General features: G+C 41.9%; 1 protein-coding gene across 2 annotated transcripts in view; it reads left to right on the top strand.

The window, feature by feature from the left end:
• The window catches only part of supt7l (SPT7 like, STAGA complex subunit gamma), a 34387-nt gene that overhangs the window by 2068 nt on the left and 16057 nt on the right, over positions 1 to 16262 (top strand). The window contains exons 1-3 of one of the 2 annotated variants that reach the window (XM_039749535.1): positions 445 to 608; positions 1111 to 1545; positions 12125 to 12449. In XM_039749535.1, the coding sequence (XP_039605469.1) occupies positions 1124 to 1545; positions 12125 to 12449 (747 nt within the window). In that variant the 5' untranslated portion in view covers positions 445 to 608; positions 1111 to 1123. Of the gene's footprint in view, positions 1 to 444; positions 609 to 1110; positions 1546 to 12124; positions 12450 to 16262 lie in introns of those variants that run through there. The other variant, XM_039749534.1, reaches the window with a different exon arrangement.

Raw genomic sequence — 16262 nt, 5'->3', positions numbered from 1 at the left:
TGAAAGGCCTTCACTTCTCAGGGTAGTAATGCTCGGCCTCATTTAATTTTGTAACTGCAGTTTTCTTGCCGTTATCACTAGAATATTGTCCACGTAGCACTTCCTAGGATGTAGTAACACAGTCTGTTCCAAACAGAGGGTTTTTAAGTAATCAACAGAAGTTAGGACACCTGTGCAAATAGTTTGCTTCAACGTTTAAGGCTTCATTTACTTTAATCGCTGCAGAACATCTGTAGGTTGTAACCTATTAGTTCCTTGATTAAGACTCGCTTGTTATTCTGACAATTCCTTGTTCTTTCAGGTTTTCGCTTACCTGAACTTTAAATTTGAACCTCTGACAGTTTACCGCTTATCGTTTCACCATTTTAGGTCATTCATTGCATTTCAACTGATTACATTTGAAGAAAAACTGAGGTGTTGTAAAAGTTTTGATGGATAGTGTAATTGTCTTTGTGACGCACCAAGTGGCCTTCCATAGGTGAATCGAGCCCGATCATCAGAGCGAGGGGGTGTCGAGCGCACCTGTCAGCGCGGTGACCCACTTCAGACCCATCACCTTTATAAACAATTGCCATTGTGATCCAGTGGTTGGGTAGCACTGCACTAAGGTATGTTGGAGTCCTTGTGTCTCCTGGTTTCAAATGTTGCAACATGCTGCTGTATTTCCACTGTCCTTCTGTTCCGAGGAGAATTCCATGAAGGGCCTTTACTGACATTAGTGTGGATATTTTCACAGAACCCTCATGGAGTGTTGTTACAAACAAAATTGTCAGTAGGCCTTCAGAATACTAATACTGTCAAGAGGAAGTCTCGTCTTGGACCACCAGTCTTACGCCCTGTTGCACTCGTCACTTAGTCGTCACTTTACGTGCAGTCCTTCTGTAACACAATAGCAGAAGGCTTTATGGAGACCTTATAGATGGTGGATGGTATTTTGTGAAGCATGGCGCTTGGACATTTGGCCAGCTTTTTGATGCCACCGCTCATCTGTTTCTTCTCCCAGGACACACAATTTGTATTCCAGGTGTCCATTTCAGACACTCCACCCCCCAAACTTTGATTGTCCTCCCTGGTCTTTAGTTACTTATTTATTTTATCTTCTGTCTACAGGTAACTGACCATAATGATGCGCTACTGGGGGGAGATTCCTGCCCCTGCAGCACCGCCCAGCCGGAGCTCCTTCGATCTCCTACAGCGGGAGTTCCGCTCAGTAGAGGTACAAGACCCCCCAATGCACCAGCCCTCCGCCCAGCGCCCTCGGCCAACGACCATGCTGGACATTCCCTCAGAGCCCTGCAGCCTAACAATCCACACTATTCAACTCGGCCAGCATGCCCGCCGTCTTCGTGCCCTCCTGGCAGCCACACAGGGTCAGTCTCAGGGTGAGGGGGCAGCGAGCGGGGCTAATCGGCTGGACGAAAGTGAAGGTCTGCCTCCTCGGCCTGTAACTCCTGCTCTGCCTGATGATTTACTCCCTCTTGACAGTAAGGCTCCTTATCAGCCATTCCAGCTGCGGCACAGTGATCCGGAAAGTGACTTCTACAAGTAAGTGGTGCCCAGATTACAATCTACTGTATATAAGTAAAATCATTGTACCCTCTGTCTGTCTTTTGAGGTTTTTGACTTTGTTTGATGTTGCTTATCCATTTTGCTCACTGATTTCACTTTGTCTGTTTGTTTTTCTGTTTGTTCACCAATCAAGTGACAATGACTGAACTGATCTTCAACTTATTTTACATCTACTTTGTTGTTGGTCCAACTTAAAATACGGGCTGTATGGTATTTCAAAAAGTTCATCATTTTGGTTAGAAATTCATCACTCTAAAATGGCTGAGTTGAAGTTCTTTAAATTTTGCATGCAGGTGTGTTGAGTTGAGATGCACCTCGCCTGAAGAAGGGGCCTGAGTTGCCTCGAAAGCCTGCATATTGTAATCTTTCTAGTTAGCCAATAAAAGGGCTCATTTTGCTTGACTTCTCACTACATCCATAATGGCTAACACGGTACATCACCTTAGTACTACATGCATATTACTGTCAATACAACTTTATAAGGTCTCAACTTGAAAGCCATTAAAAAATTCTGTTGAGAAGCAGGTTGTAGTTGGACTTGGCCATTTGAGCAAAATCAAAACCATTCATCACCAGCAAAATAGTTTGGCTGCTAGTAACGGAGTTGGGTAGATTTTTTTTTTTTTTCTAGCAATCTTTTCAGAATCAAAATTGGCATTCACTGTTTTTAATCTGCCTGAAATAACTTGTAACTTGTGCAATGCCACTCATTATTCAGGAAAAGATTCCAGTCGTCCCACGAGAGAAAGACTTTCTGAGACTGCGGTCATAAAGCTTATGAAGCCGTTTCTGGACAAAGGCAGAACCGTAACAACAGTTGGGTAAAGTGCGACAGGAGCTTCCACCTGCAGCTAACGGCACTTCAGTACACATTTAGTTTGTCAGCGTGCCCGTGTCGATCAAACGCAGGAAGTGACTTTATGCAGTAGGGAGATATGTAAATAAATCAAGGTAGATAACATTCGATGTGGCTTTTATAGAAGTAACACTAGGGGGCTCTGCCCCCTGCTCGCTTCGCTTGCCAACTCCCGTGTGGGCCCTACGTGCTCGTCATTTTCCGGGTCTGCCGCTTGTGACGAATAAACACGAATATCAACTCTTTGATATCTCTGTCTTTCGAAACTATTATCAATGACAATTCATCACATGTTTGTTTATTAAAACTAGCGACTGGGAGCCCAATTGAATCAGGCTACAAATTCTACGTTTGTGAAATCCATACTTTCTCTGCAAAGAGTTATTTGTTTTTTTAAGTCCTTGAAATGATTTTGTTATCATGGCATTGATTTGTGCTTAAAATAGACCTTTTCGGCCGATGTAATGAAGAGCTTCCTGTTTAAACGGGGCTGCGAGACGTGAACTCAGCTCTTCGGCGCACCTCATTTGATTTTTTCCGGCAAACAAATTTTCAAAACAAACCGTATTTTATGACTCTAATCAGAGTCGGAGTAATAATTATGTTGGCGTGGTCATTTTAGATCTGAGATCGGCTAAAATTTAAACAATGACCGTTGTTACCGTTTGCCAGTAGATGTCAGAAGGACGGATGCCAAACTTGATCTGCCCAAAGATAGATTTCGATGTACCAAGCAAATGGCGATACTTTCTAAATTACTTAAGGTTCCGGAGCTGTCGAAGGGTTTAAGTCAGTCGATGATGTTAGTCCTGGAAAGTACGCCCCACCAAACCAACGTTCCAAAAACCAACCGAACTTACTGTTATCTGCTTGAACCAACACTGACTTACTATAGTCGGCCGTCCAGCGGCGTCACTGAAGCATTCGAACATTCTTAGCCAATCATGCAATACTGCGTCCGCGTTTGCCACGTTATGTTCTAACTACAGAGGCAGAGTCCCATTGCATGCTTCTAACTTGTATTGAGTCGAGGTATTGACATGAACACCATGCATACGGATAGTATCAAATTATCTATAAGGATATGAGCGTGATCTTTCGGATTCATATAGAAATCCAAGAAAACTTCTTTTTTCGTGTTATTCAGATAAATTTCATGTAAAGTGCGATACTTTTGGACGTATGGATTTGTATCCATTATTGGCTGTAGAATTTCTAATATGTCCGATCGTGTAACTCTTAATTCTATGTTGCGTTGCTTCTCTGTGATCATAAATATAAACCTGACCAAATTGTGGTTTCTTTGAAATTAAACTTATCGTTGCTTTAATTGTTGTGGGACCACAGATTCTCATAGTGTATGTTCCTGAATCGTGTAAATCTATGTTTTGAGTATTAAATGATGCGAACACGAACAGATTATTGTAGATTCGGATATTTTGCTCGTAGTGTTTGTGGATTTCACTTTCACCAAATAAAATATTTTATTTCTTGCAGATACGCCTCTTCATTGGGAAGAAACCCTACTTTTCCCTGATAGCAACACAAATTAGACAATCTACAAGTCTAAGACTTTAAAGGCGTACAATATCTAAATACTTCTGTCATATCACCTACTGTATGTCCATATATTCGATCTCTTTTCACTGTTCCATTATTTCACGAGTAATAATTTCCGTTTGCTGGTGCTAATGCGATCTTTACTCTCAGTTTCTTGAGACTTTTGAATTTTCGTACTTCCATGATCTCTAACCTGCTCTGCATGTGTATCGTGTCAACGTTTTTGAACCTCTTTACAACGTTCTACTTTGTCTTTTATTTCCACCCCTGCTCGGACTGGTTAGGTTTTTAATTCCACTTGGTCCGGGCTGATTATAACTTTCCTTATTTTCCGAATTTGTACTTAGATTATTATTGTTCTTTTTTGAATACTTTTCTCTCCAATGCTTTTGGGCCTCTTTTCATCGCGCTGCCCTTTCTTCTTTGCTTAGTCGTTGACGTTTCAACTTGAACATATAAAATTATTTTCCAGAAAAGGACTACAGTGAAGGAAACAAATAGATTGCATGTTTTGTATTAAAATGAGGAAAACATAAAAAATTTATAAGAGCTGAGAGCACAGGAACTGTTCACACAAATGAGGGGTTAGTTCTGTAGAGATGTAGAACCCTCATCTGAGTTCACCTCTGTTATAGCACGTCTTTATTTGAAAATGAACAATATCAGATCTGGGGGACCGTGAACATGACTGAGAGAATAAAAGTGAATAATGAAACAAAATGCTAACTTTTACAAGTACCATAAATTTACAGCTGGCAGTTACAGACACAAATAAATCAAATGTATGTTTTCATTCTGTAATAGTAATAATAATAGCTGCTCACTACTCAAAACAGTTCAATGCATGAAGGATCCGGGATCGAACCCGCAACCTCTTGACTTGGAGACAGCAGGTCTTACCTCTGCACAAGCCGAGCAGACGTGTGTATGTATGTATGTATGTATGTGTGTGTGTGTGTCATACCCTATCACAATTTATTTTGCTTTGGTTAAATTCCAGAAAAAGCACACTTGTTTTGTTATATCTGTGCCTTTTGTGAAAGTGTTTATTTGAGATTTGGACTTCAGTCCACACACATTATACACTTCACGTCAGCATTTGGCCAATTATAGTAGAACGTGAAAAATGTTTCTGTTCTAGTTATGTGTTCAACATTTCTTGCCTCACATTTCCTGTCATCCTACATTTACACAAATCATTGTAGACATGAAATACACATGAAATGTATGTATTCTAAATACCGAGATATTATTTACCTTATACAATTCAAGGCATCTCACACCGAGATGAGCAGACTTGAGCTGGGAGAACTAAAGCTGCTTCGGTGGGGGTGATGGGATAGCAGGCTGCCTGCTGATGATGCTGATCGACACATTTGCAAAACAAAAGATGCTAATGGAGAGGTGTGAAGGAATTTAAGGTGGCCTAGGATTACGAGTTTTTTCGTAGGCTTCAGGGATTCTAGTGTTAATAAAGTGTAAAGCCTCCATCATCTCAATATAGAACAAATCTGTCATTGTGGAAAAAAAAAATCTAATAGAGGTCATGTCAGAACATTTTCTAACCTACTTAGTCCTGAACAGGGTCGCGGGGGGTGCTGGAGCCTGTCCCAGCTAGCATAGGGCGTAAGGCAGGAACAAACCCTGGACACAGGGCGAACACACTCACATACACTCCAACCACACGCTATGGCCAATTTAGTATCGCTAATCCACGTCTCCTGCGTGTTATCTCTTGTATATATTTCTCTTCAGTTCGTCCTGCTTCCTCTTCAAACTCGGTCACGACACCGCCCTATATCTAGCCTGACCACGTGACCTTTCACTTTGGCGGTGACGTGACACCAATGGGGTCATGAGAGGAGCGGGGAACGCGGTAGTCCGAAGGAGGAATAGGAATCGAGAAAAGCGGCATGGGGTGTATGGGATGCCGCAGGCAGTGTGGGGAAGGGTTTGGAAGAGGAGGAATAGGAATCGAGAAATGCCGTGTGGGCTGCATGTGGGGGAGACTGGGTTTGAAGAGGAAGCAGGACGAACCAGAAGAGAAATATATATAAGAGATTAATGAGTGCAAACTGATCGCTATCCAAAATTCGGAAACAATCTTCATTCCTGGAATCTCTCTCCTTCCTTCCGACACCAGTCTCCCTTTTAAATTTGTATTTCTTTCTTCTTGATCTCTGAATTCCTTTCTCGCCGTTTTCCGTTCCTGTTCTTACACCACCATATGGTAGATTTCTCCATGAACAATCCGATTATGAGGTCAGGTCAAAGTGAACTTTATTGTCATCTCAACCATATACAAGTATACAGATAGACGAAATTGTGAAGCTCAGGGTCCACAGAGTAACAACATGATGTGCAAATAATACATTAAAAATAGAGTTAAAATTAAAAAATGTAAAATTAAAACACAAACAAGATAAGACATTGTGCAAAGATAGGACAAACAAGTAGCAGCAATATTGATGTAAGATATCTATATCTATTATTTATTACTAGCCAACCCGTGGCGTACCATACGTCGCATAATCAGGCCGGTTTTTTAATAATTTTTAAGCACAGGGAGAAAATGTAACATTTGCAAAATCGGTAATGTAATAAATCAGCAAGAAAAGCAACATTGTAACAATGCACGGAACGAACCAACATACAATCGTCCGTGCGGCATAGCGAGGTGGGAGGGGGGTGCGTACAAAGTGCAGGAGCATCTAAGAAGATGCATGTTTGTCGCGGATGCGAATTGCTGTATGTAGCGTGTACAACACTTTGCTATGCTGCACGCGGTCCTGCGTCGTAACCGAAAACTCGTTTTTTAAAGACTGCTCACTTCATTGTGTTTTAACCTCAGTTGTAAAGTAATGTTTTAATGATCCCATGGGATACCCCTCACAAACAGTTTTACATGCTGCATATGGCGATTCACCTCCGCGAGAAACACGCCTCTATGAACAGTCCACGTGTGGGAGGGGGGTAGGGACGAAAACAGTGGGGAGCGTATGTGTCGCACTTAGTGGCAATTCCACGGTTTGCAGCCCGAATGGGGTTCAACGGCTTACCCACGCCTAGACACGCGCTCAATCTCATGCATAATTATTTATTGAATGGTAAACACTTCTGGAAAGACACGGTTGTCTAAAACAGGTTAGTGTGAGAATACAACAGTAAGTGAATGAAAATTTGGAGAGAGCAAAATACAACACAATAGTGAACCCGCGGCATAACAAACGCTGCATAATTATTTATTGATGGTTGAACACTTCTGGAAAGACACAGGGACACCCCTCGCAAACTGTTCTACACGCCGCATACAGCGATTCACATCTGCGACAAACAAACTGTTTTACACACTGCATACAGCGAATCACATCCGCGACATGATTTTTCCTAGATGGTCCTGTCGCATCCACCCTCGCACTCGAAGCATACACACCGCCTGCTCATGTCTCCGCTCGCAAGAGAAACTCACGGAGACCCGCCCACCAGCTGCCTGTGTGTGTGCCTCTGTCTGTCTCTGGCGCGGCTTTCTCTTGCGCTGCCTCTGTGTGAACCGGTCAGGCACAGAGAAGGTCAGCTGCTGACGGAGCGTCTCGACTGTTGCAGGGCCTGCATTGGTGAAGCAGGTGAGACGGTAATGAAACAGAGGCACAGGGCTTATTGGTTTTTAAAGACTGATTCCTTCATTGTGCTTTAACCTCAGTTGTAAAGGAACGTTTTAAGGGATACCCCTCGCAAACCGTTTCACACGCTGCATATGGCGATTCACCTCCGCGAGAAACATGCCTCTATGAACAGTCAACGTAGCTCGGAGGTGCATGACATGCACATGACATTAACCCGACCTGCACTGCATGTGGCCTCTATGACAGACAAACATAAATGACGCCATTTTTTCTGTGTCGTTGCGTCCGAGTTGGTGGGCGTGGCCCTGCGAGTTGTCGTCGTATCCAATGGTCTTGGAGTTGGTGGGCGTGGCTCCTTCCTGTGTGTGCCATAGGTGTCTCACTTGTCGGCGGCTTAGTGAATCCACGCCTCTTCTGGCGTGCTTTTCATGGTTGTCTTGCCTTAGTGAATTTTATTTATTATATTACATAATACAGAAATGATCAGTGTATGATAATAGTTGTTTAAGACGTGTGTAAACAATGACAGGTCAAAATGTTTCACAGCAGAAGGATAAAGAGTGACAAAATCCTTAAAGGTCAATATACCCCTATATCTGCTTTGTTCGTGCTTTTAGAAGCCACAGGTAGAAGGGTCCACAAAATATGTTTCCAGACGCCAGTGTTTGGTGATCGCATTGATCCTTTTCTTGGCTGAATGAATCTGTCTCAATATGTCAGAAATCACTACAATTATGTTGATGAGTTGAATGTCCAGTGCTAAACTCAGCAAACACAATCTCAAGTGAAGTAGGTTAACACATGTGTGTTACATAATCTGTTACTTTTTAAATGCAACAACCTAAAGCTTATCTTAATGAAGCAAAAATCCCTACGCTATTGTGTAAGGCAAGAAACACACGTGATGGTCCGCCAGTCCTTTGCAGGGCTCAATCGCGCAGCCAAGCAGAAAATAATTCATTGTGTGCAATCTGATAACAGAAACCTATGAATAAAGCATCCATCCTTCCATCAATCCATTATCCAACCCCCTATATCCTAACTACAGGGTCACGGGGGTCTGCTGGAGCCAGTCCCAGCCAACACAGGGCGTAAGGCAGGAAACAAACCCCTGGCAGGGCGCCAGCTCACCGCAGGAATAAATCATCAACTTGACTAAACATATTTACAAAACACAAGAAAACGATCACAGAGGTCAAGCTTATTTTTGGACTCTTAGTAGCCGAGAGAAATAGAATAAATAAGTCCGCTCTTTACCTTTTATTTCTGGCGTAATGAAACTGCCATGTGTTTGGTGTATTTAGAATAAGCTTGGCTTTGTTGGGATAGGATGGTTTTTAACTGATCTTACTGTGATTAATGGGATATGACCATACTAGCTTGGTGAAATGCCTACTTTCTTAAACAGGCTTACTGGTACAATGACAAGTGCAGGGGGTCCTCGGGTTATGACACAGTTCTGTTCCTACAACAGTCATGTAACCCAAATTTTGGTGTCGAAACACACCCTAGCCTAAGTCATTCACCTATCCTAACACATTTGCAAAATCATAATCTAGAACATAAAAACACAACTAAGCCACATAAAAAGGAAAAGGACATAAATATACTGTACTGTAGTAACAGAAAAAAATGAGTGTAAAAAAAAAAAAATTCCTTACCTATATTCCTTCTGATCTCTTTACAATGTCTAATTTCACTTCCATCATCATGGCGTTCCTGTTCTTCGAAGCACTACCATCTGAAGACTCTGACTTTCATTTAGGAGCCATGATAAGGGCCACAAAGTCACCAAACAAAGCCACACAAACAGACCACTTCCTCCGCGCACAACCAAACTAGTTTGCCAACTCCTTCACTCATATGCCGTGTTACTGCGTATTTTTCCGCTGCACACAACCAAACTAGTTTGCCCACGTCGTCTGTATTTACGACACTAATGGTGTAAGCCAAAACACTTATGTCTCAAACTCGAAACGTTGTAACCGGAGGACTCCCTGTATGTCTATTTACGATTCTGTTGTGCGTTTTATGAACCTCTCGTCACCTTCAACATTACGCCTGGGAATGGGAATATCTTATATATAAACGTCTACGCGTGGAAGTGAGGGTGTCTGTCCGGCCCGGACATGAGAGGTGGAGTTTGGGGTAAGGACTTCACCTCCGAGGAATCGGAAAACTAAACGTCTACGCGTGGAAGTGTGTGTGTCTGTCTGGCCGGCCCGGATGTGCGAGTCTACTACAAGCATGAAGCTCAGAGAGTCGGCAAGGCAGCCCCAAGTTAACAAGTCGAAAGAAGAAAGCGACTCTGTTGCCAAAGTAAAACCGCCGAAAAAAGAGGGAAGCTCTTACGCAAGCTAGACAAGCACATTGGCAAAATGGTATCCCTTTTACTTTTCCTCCCGCTGCTAATACACAAGTGAGGTGAACAACGTCAGCAAAACGAAACCTCCTAGAAGAGATGCCCAGAGTAGTTCCTTTCAATTACCTGACATCTCCAAATTTCTGACGATTTCAATAGTTTCTCGAACCCGAGGCTTTTTATAACACGTGCTTAGACAGCTAGTGTATATATGTATACAAGGGGGTACCCAAAAATAACCAGAATTGAGAAAAGGAATTGTTTTTTAATAATTTTTACTTACTGAAACTTTAGTCTCCTTCAAAGTACTCTCCATGTGAATGAATGCACTTGTCCCAATGGTGGAAACATTTTGGGAATCGTTGTCCAAGGCCTGCGGCGATTTTTCTTTGACTTCCTCCACGGTACAAAAATGCTTTCCTTTGAGTTGTTCTTTCATATGCGGGAACAAGAAAAAGTCGCACGGAGCAAAGATCAGGCGAGTAGGGAAAGTGGCAAGAACTCCAAGACGCACACAAATCAATTCAGAAATCTCTTCAATAGTCCAACAACAATCTTCGTAAATTGCATTGTGAACTTTTTCAAGATTTTCGTCATTCGTAATTGTGGAAGGTCGGCCAGATCTCTGTTGGTCTTCAAGTGACATTTCCCCTCGTTTGAAATGCAAAAACCACACGTAGACCTGCGTTTTAGTTAAAGCTTCCTCTGTAAAGGCAGTTTCAAGCATCACTACAGTTTCAGCAGCTGTTTTCCCTAAGAGAAAACAAAATTTAACGCAGACTCATTGTTCTTTATGATCACCCATCATAAAAATCGCAGAACACGTTTAATATGCACCAAGAAAAACTGACACGGAATGGCGTATGAACAATACAGAGCAACCCCTCAACAGACTGCAGCAGAATACTGTAAGTGTGCTACAACAAGCGGCAAAATTCGCAACTTAGTCGAGATTGAGCACCAGGTACAGATTCCGGTTATTTTTTGGTACCCCCTCATATTTTATACAGTATCTGTCAAATAATCCAGAGTGCACGACACGTCTTTCGCCCTTATTGGGCCTTGTCAAGTTTATGCTCTTTTGCATCCCCTTATGGTGATTGAACCTCTAATGTTGCACCATGGTGGCTGGTTTGCTTACTTGACAGGGTGAAGATCAGAGTTTTACATTCTTAGTTCTGAATCGCAATCTGATTATTTGATTGTGGTTACCTTACAGTCGGCAAACATCCTCCACGTCCCCTCAGTTACATGAAACAGATCAAAGATATGTTATACAGCACGGGTGTCAAACTCCAGTCCTGGAGGGCCACAGTGGCTGCAGTTTTCATTCTAACCATCTTCTTAATTAGTACCAGTTTTTGCTGCTAATTAACTTCTTTTGCCTTAATTTTAATTAACTTGACTCAGGCCCCTTAGTTGCCTCTTTTTCCTTAATTAGCAGCCAGACAATAATGAGACACAAAACGAGCTCTCTCAGGTCACCAAGACATATAGAAAAAACAGAAAAATCACTTTTGGAAATGTCTGCTGTGGCAGAATGAGAGCAGCAGCAGGGCATGGAATTAAATAATGGGTTTAATTAACTAACAGTTAATTAACTAACAGAATCGGCTTCTCATTAAGAGATTGGTTGGAGTGAAATTGGTTGGAGTTTGAAATCCCAGTTTAGCTGGTCATCTGTTGGCTTGTTTCATGTCTCATTTCTGTTTGGCTGCCATTAATTTAATGAAGAAAAGAATCGACTCACTGCGGTGGGCTGGCGCCCTGCCCGGGGATTTGTTCCTGACTTGTGCCCTGTGTTGGCTGGGACTGGCTCCAGCAGACCCTCCGTGACCTTGTAGTTAGGATATAGGGGGTTGGGTAATGGATGGATGGAAGAATCAATTCAGAGGACTGAATCCTTAAAAACAGGGCTATGAAAATCAAGGGAAATGGAGTTAATTAGCAGTGAAAACTGATTACTGATTAGAAAAAAAGTTAGAATGAAAACCTGCAGCCGCTGTGGCCCTCCAGGCCTGGAGTTCGACACCCCTGGTATACAGTATCTGCCAAATAGTACAAAGAGTACACGACATAAAAAGAGAGAGAGACAGACTTGGTATTGAATCTTAATTCTATTTTTGTTTTATTATTATTTTTTTTTTCATGCAGAGGCAAAGGAGAGCCTGTGACAGAACTTAACTGGCCATCATGTCGTCAGTTACTCTATCAGTCGGTTGCTACCATTCTGGCTCATGCAGGCTTTGAAATGGCTAATGAAAGTGTTCTGGAGACCCTGACGGACTTGGCTCATGAATACTATCTTCGTCTCACCCGACTGCTACGTGTGGCGGTGGATCGTGAGGCTCGCCTTGGAACTACACCTTTCCCTGATGTGGTGGAGCAGGTATTTCATGAGACCGGCATTGGCAGTGTGCTGGCACTGCAGAAGTTCTGGCAGCAACGTATAAAAGATTACCATAGCTACATGCTTCAGGTAAGAATCTGCACAAGCTCTTGTTTAAGGTTGCAGTTTTATTTGGGCGTTGTACCTATTAACACTTGACCTCAACTCAGCAGTCTGAAAATTGTCTTAATCCAACCATGGCTACTAAGGGCTTGGAGACAATCCCAGTAGTCCGCAGCGTGAAGCTGGAACCAATCTTAGATAGGGCACCAGCCCAGTTCACCCAACTGCACTCACAATTTGGTGCCAGTCAGTTTACAGCAGGGGTGCACACACTTTTTCGGCTTGTGAGCTACTTTTAAAATGACCAGGTCGAAATGATCTACCTACATTAAAAATACTATATATATATATATATATATATATATATATATATATATATACACACACACACACTAGACATTAAGCCCGTTACAATAACGGGCGCTAGAACAGTAGTGCATACACATTAGTAGGAACAGACTATATTAAACGGCAAGGGACCTTGTATGTGGCTGTAATATACGTCACTGTATTGTGTGCCTTTAATTTTCTCTTACAGTAATACTGGTTTGTATTTTCGTAAAATGCCTGTAATTTTGTCAGACAGTAATACAGTGGAACCGAAGTAATTTCCCCCATAGGACTGTATGTAAATACAATTAATCCGTTCCAGATCATATGAACTGTATGTAAATATATATATTTTTAAAGATTTTAAGCACAAATATAGTTAATTATACAATTGAATGCACATAGTAATAGTAAACTAAATGTAAAAACATTGAATAACACTAAGAAAACCTTGAACAACAGAGAAAACTAACACTGCAAGAGTTCGCGCTATAGCCTTACGACCTGCTCGCTAAAAACTCCTTTTTTAATGAGTTTTAAGCAAAGGGGAAAAAATGAACATTTGAAAAATCTGTAATCTAATAAACAACCAAGAAAAGTAACATTACAACAATGCACGGGTGTGCCTGTATGTGTGTCTGACTCTGTCCCGTGCGTGCGGGCTTGCGTGTCTGTCTCTGTGGCGGGCCTGCGTGTGTTTGTGTGTGCGTGTGCGTGCGTGCTTGTCTGTCTCTGTCGCGGTCCTGCCTGCGTGCGTGTGTGCGCGTGCATGTCTGTCCTCCCATGCGGGCCTGTCTCTATGTGTGTGTGTGAGTCTCTCACGCGGGCCTGCCTGCATGCGTGCTTGTGTGTGTCTGTCTCTCGTGCGCACGCACCTGTGTGTGTCTCTCTCTCTCTCTCTCTCTGCACACACAGGGAATGCACAGGAATAGACTGAACACGTGTCGTGTGGCCCCGCGCATGCGCACTTCACCAGAAGACACACACACACGGACACCTGGACGCACACAGGGCTTTTATTAAAGAAGATGATATATATATATATATATATATATATATATATACTAGCAAAATACCCACGCTTCGCAGAGGAGAAGTAGTGTGTTAAAGAAGTTATGAAAAAGAAAAGGAAACATTTTAAAAATAACATAACATGATTATCAATGTAATTGTTTTGTCACTGTTATTAGTGTTGCTGTCATCAAGGATTTGATTATCATTATTTCTTTCAATCAGGTTCGTATTTGGAGGATGTGTTGTGTTCAAGTTACACTCTGAGTTTGTCTAGTCTATCCCTGACCATCTCATCTTCGTTGTCAACTGTTGTAAAGATAACAGGTTTCATTCATCGAAGTGTTCACTACCCAAATCGGTACTCGTGAATCTAAGATGTTTAACAGGTATTCCCGGTATTAAGTTGTGGATTTGCCTGCGAATATTTAGCGGCAGCGTGTCTATGAACTTATCTTCGTTTGCATAAGCACAGTCCTTCACCAGCAATTTTAACTTTGTTACAAAGTGATGAAAAGTCTCGTTTATACCCTGCGTCTTCTCATTAAACTTGTATCTCACGAATATCGTATTCATCGTAGGCATGACAAACACCAGCGGCAGCCTGTCTATGAACTTAATTTAAACTTAAGGTTTACACCGTGCTTTGTTTCCGCAGTAGCTACGCTTATGAATATGCTTGTATGTGTCACTCGCTTCATATTCTTTTTCTGCCTTCTCAATTGTGTAATGCGTTTTTTGTTCAGCTCTCTTTGGAGCTCTTCCTTGTTATCTGCGTACTGTGTTCACAGTCAGTTCACGTGAGCTGCTTGGAGTACATGCATCAAAGGTTCTCAGCTGTGTTTGTGCTATCTCGTGCGATCTTGCGATGTCCACGGCTTTATTTAATATTAGTTAAGACCCGGCACTTAAAAGTTTCTCTCGCACTTTCGCTGAGTTTGTGCCAAAAACTAGTCTATCCCTAACTATCTCATCTTCGTTTGCATAAGCACAGTACTTCACCCACGAATATTTAGCGGCAGCGTGTCGATTAGATTGCAGCTGACAGACGGCCTTATGGGCAGGCACTCAATTACGTGGGAGGCGTGACGATGAGGGACACAACTCCGCCTCACACGGCGACCGAGCTGCAGGCTATGGCCGTATATGTGTACATAAGTAGGTTCCAGTTATGACCATTACGTGTAGAATTTCGAAATGAAACCTGCTTAACTTTTGTAAGTAAGCTGTAAGGAATGAGCTTGCCAAATTTCAGCCTTCTACCTACACGGGAAGTTGGAGAATTAGTGATGCGTGAGTGAGGGCTTTGCCTTTTATTAGTATAGATATATATATACAGGGGGTCCTCGGGTTACGACACAGTTCCGTTCCTACAACAGTGATGTAACCCGAATTTTGGTGTAAGTTGAAACACACTCTAGCCTAAGTCACTTACCTATCTTAGCACATTTGCAAAATCATAATCTAGAACATAAAAACACAAAATCTAAGCCTGAGATAAAAGAAAAGGACATAAATATAATGTACTGTACACTGTACTGTAGTAACAGAAAAAATTAGTGTAAAAAAAAAATCCTTCCCTTTATTCCTTCTCATGTTCTCCTTCTACAATTTTTTTAAGTTTTTATGGGAGTGAGTGTTGTAAACTTGAAACGTTGTAACCCGAGGACCCCCAGTATATAATATATATATATATATATATATATATATACTGAGTATATTATACATAAAATATATGTTGTCGTACCTTGCATAACTGAATAACCTTTATGGCACAATAACAATTCAATACATTTATGGTCACTACAGTATTTGGATTTAATAATCGTCATGTAGGAAAAGGCTGACTGGCATAAATAAGTAGAGCTGAATAATGCAGTCAAGGAGCATTCGAATTCAGCTGAGTGAAAAATGACGGCTGTCCGATTTAATTTTAATTCCCTCTCTTTTTTCTTTCTCAGATCGCTTTTCGGAAGGAAGTCAGTTTTGTAGTTTTTATGAACGGTTCGAAAGTGCCTTTCCACATTTTCCTTCTTTGGAATAGCAATGATAGATTGACAGATCAGACAAACGCACTTCGATTGTGACATTGTGAGAGAAAAAAAAATCCTCATCTAATTCCACATAAAGCCCATACCCTCCCCAAACATTTCCTTTCTTTAGTCGATATAAATTGGAAGGCTAACTCGATCACAGCTGGAGTTTTGCAGTAGCTCGCGCGTTTGATCGTGCGTGTGGGATGATCAGCGTGTTAGAAGAAAGGAGATCTCAGACTGGCCGCCCTGTATGTCAATCAAGTGGCAAATGCCATAGGGAGGATATATGATAGACTAATGTTTTTAAAAAAAAATTTTTTGAGTGCAACACGATCTACCTGCACTACCTTTGCGATCTACCGGTCAATCGCGATCGACTCATTGGGCACCCCTGGTTTGCAGTAATCCTTTGGGATTTGAGAGTAAAACCAGAGTAGCCAGAGAAAACCCCACCTCAGACACA

The sequence above is a fragment of the Polypterus senegalus genome, chromosome 3 (genome assembly GCF_016835505.1).
Source record: "Polypterus senegalus isolate Bchr_013 chromosome 3, ASM1683550v1, whole genome shotgun sequence".
Lineage (NCBI taxonomy): Eukaryota > Metazoa > Chordata > Cladistia > Polypteriformes > Polypteridae > Polypterus > Polypterus senegalus.
Note: the sequence above shows the minus strand (reverse complement) of the source record. Positions and strands in the feature narration are given on the sequence as shown.